This window comes from Tupaia chinensis, unplaced genomic scaffold, assembly GCF_000334495.1.
Source record: "Tupaia chinensis unplaced genomic scaffold, TupChi_1.0 Scaffold000054_1, whole genome shotgun sequence".
In the NCBI taxonomy this organism is placed as follows: Eukaryota; Metazoa; Chordata; class Mammalia; order Scandentia; family Tupaiidae; genus Tupaia; species Tupaia belangeri.
Window position 1 is genome coordinate 4,913,451 of NW_006159512.1, and position 2,961 is coordinate 4,916,411.

At 40.5% G+C, this 2,961-nt stretch overlaps 1 protein-coding gene across 1 annotated transcript in view; it reads right to left on the reverse strand.

The window, feature by feature from the left end:
• GNPTAB (N-acetylglucosamine-1-phosphate transferase subunits alpha and beta) overlaps positions 1–2,961 on the reverse strand; it is a 107,618-nt gene that overhangs the window by 5,150 nt on the left and 99,507 nt on the right. Inside the window, exon 19 of the mRNA XM_006141392.3 lies at positions 2,444–2,611. Coding sequence (XP_006141454.1) covers positions 2,444–2,611 — 168 coding nt within the window. The remainder of the gene's footprint in view (positions 1–2,443; positions 2,612–2,961) is intronic.

The following is a 2,961-nucleotide window of genomic DNA, read 5'->3' on the forward strand; positions in this document are numbered from 1 at the left end:
AGGTGTGCCTATCCCCGCAGGGGGTGATTTCTCACTTTCTGTCTCTATCTCTCTGGTGAGCACATGTGCCCTATTGCAAAAATCACTCTTAATTTATGAGAATAAAAATATACAGATACCAGCCATATACATGCCAATTGTCTCATTTATCAGACTTGAACACATCAAAGAGTTTTAGCTGCCCAGGTCTCCTGATTTCCCCTCTAAATCTCTCCTAGTTCTGTCAACTGCTTTCTCTTGGTTCCTGCACTATATCCTTGGATCATGCCTTGACTGTTTCTAGGACTACTGAAATGAGAATTACTCGTCCCCCAGCCCCCAGTCCCAGGCACTCCTGCCCTTACTCCAAACATCTTCCTCACCAGCCCATCCTCCACATACTATTAGTTATCATTCCAAATCATGAAGTCTTATCATGGCAAACATCTAAAAAGAAATCTCTCCTGGGGGTCCTATTATTTAAAGAAGAGTTGCATGCTCAGACAGGCCCTTTGCAATCTTTCCTGACACAGCACTATTTTACGCCTCTGTGCCTTTGCATGCGCCCCTCCTTCTACGAATGTTCTTTCCTGGAAATGTCATTTCATAATTCAGAACTGAGTCAAAGTGTCACCTTTCCCTAAGAGAATCAAGTGCTCTTTCCTCCATGCAACCATAACACTGAATTCTACTGTTCACTCCATATACTATGCCACAACCACTGCCAAGTGTTTGTTGCCTGGAAAGACTGTGAGCACCTCAGAGTCCAGTATTACACAATCTTTTGTCTTTATATTCCTAACTCTTGATATAGAGAGGAAAGCAAAGGGTCAAAGCAACTTTCTAAATAGAAAGATGAAGTTATTTCTTATAATTGAATGTCAACAATGGAAGGAGAATAAAAGATGACAAAAACTTATAAAGCAGCTTTGTAATATTGTAGAATGTGTGGAGAGAGTTGGGAGTCAGGCTAGATCTGCAGCTTACCAGCTACTTCAGCTTCGGTGCATTATTGAACTTCTTTTACCTTGTTCAATGACAACACAGTATCTTTTATTATAGAGTAAACATACCATTGCCCAGAACTGTCTCTGGCATAGAGCAGGTACTCAAGAAAGAGGGCAGCTACTCTGATGGCAGAGAAGATGATGAATAAAGCTGTCGTCTGCCAGGCCCGGGGAAATGAACTACCCAATACAGAAATATGCATTTCCAAAAGCAAAGGCAGCCCAGCCACAGTGGTGTGCAGGTAACATCACGGCTTGGGAAGCCGGAAGTAGCATGGGAGGCCTGAGTTCAGTTTCCAGGTCAACCTGAATATGCCAGGTTCTCTGGGCTCCCTGATTCCTGAGCTGAAGTGCCGTTTTCCTTCCCACTCCTATAACTCTACTTTAAAGCTGAATTCATTATATTGTCCCCAGCTAACTCCAACACCATGAATATTATCCCCCTAAGTCAAAGAATCCAGTTGCACAAGGTTGTTAGTATACTGCATAATTTCTTTTATTAAAAAAGATTTCAGAATAGGCAAATCCATAGAGAAATAAAACAGGTTAATATTGGGTCGTCAGAAAAATTATGATGTATTTTTCTACTGGATGGTCAGAAAAGTCACGATGCATTTTTGCAAAGAAAAATATGTCATGACTTTCCCTATGATCCAAAATGCAAAAATACACTGTGACTTTTCTGATGACCCAACAGTTACCAGGGGCTGAGGGTGAAGGGGATGAAGAGTGACTGGCTGATGAATGATTAAATTTCCCATTATAAAAACAAGCGCAACAGGGAACCAGCAGTTGGCGTAATGGCTATGTCGCTGGACTCCCACGTAGTCGACCACGGTTCGTGTCCCGGACCTGGTGGCTCAAAACTCACGCCAGGCGCATGTGCATGCATGCCCAAGATCCCGAGAGGAGAATGGAGGAGAAGGGATTGAGGTGTGTATTGCTGTTTCTGTATTCTGAACACTCCACCTGAGCCAGGCTGCCCCCAACTGTCCCAATCACTGTCATCTCCAAACTTTTGCTCATTGTTCCTTTCTCACCACCTTCTGAGATCCTCCTTTTAGGACTGAGCAAATTCCATTCTCTCAAAAGCCCACGATCAACCTCTAGTCTATACTGATTTTTTGTGTCTTTATTTTGCTCTAAACAAGCCTTTCATACTGGTGTTCCCCTTCGCCTATACATTGATCAACAAGTTGGAATAAATGAATGAAATTCCAACTAAACTGAAAGAACCTAGCTACATTTTTTTTTCAAATTCCTAAAATGCAGGTGTCTTCCTAGTGTTAAAATCAATAAAAATTGTAACTGAATTTTCACAAGGAGATTACAAAACAAATAATCCATTTGAAAAACTCATCACTCTAAAATATAGATATTTGTATGCAAACAGGCCTCCCACACACACATACGTACACACATGCACAAGCATGCTTATACGAAACATGAGAACTTACCATTCTTGCAGCTCGTGCATATGAAGAAAACGGTTTCGATACTCTCTTGGCAGTTCAAATTGGGAAGGTATAGGGAACATGGATTCATAGAAATCCCTGAGAACGGCCTTCACTGTCTGGGCATCTTTATGATTGTGGTCAATGTTGTCATTCAGGCAAACAAATTTCCTGAAATAATAGACAGCCAGTGGTGTTGGTTATCACAAAGGTGATCCTGACCTAACAAAACAAAGAATGTAGATACCAAATATATTTTAAATGGACTTATGTCCCATTTGCTGATAAGATTCTCTGGGGAAAAATTCTATAAAACATTCCTGTAGATATTCCTCACCAGGGAAATGAGAGAACTAGGGTAGATACTCTTAAAAGAACCTTCAAGCTATAGAAGTAAATTAATTTAATGATTTCCACTTAGTACATTCTAAATTAAGTGTTAAATAAATGTAGTTAACTAACTGGAATATTTTGTTAGCAGATGGGAAAAAAAAAAACAAACCTAAAACCAAGTTCTCTGA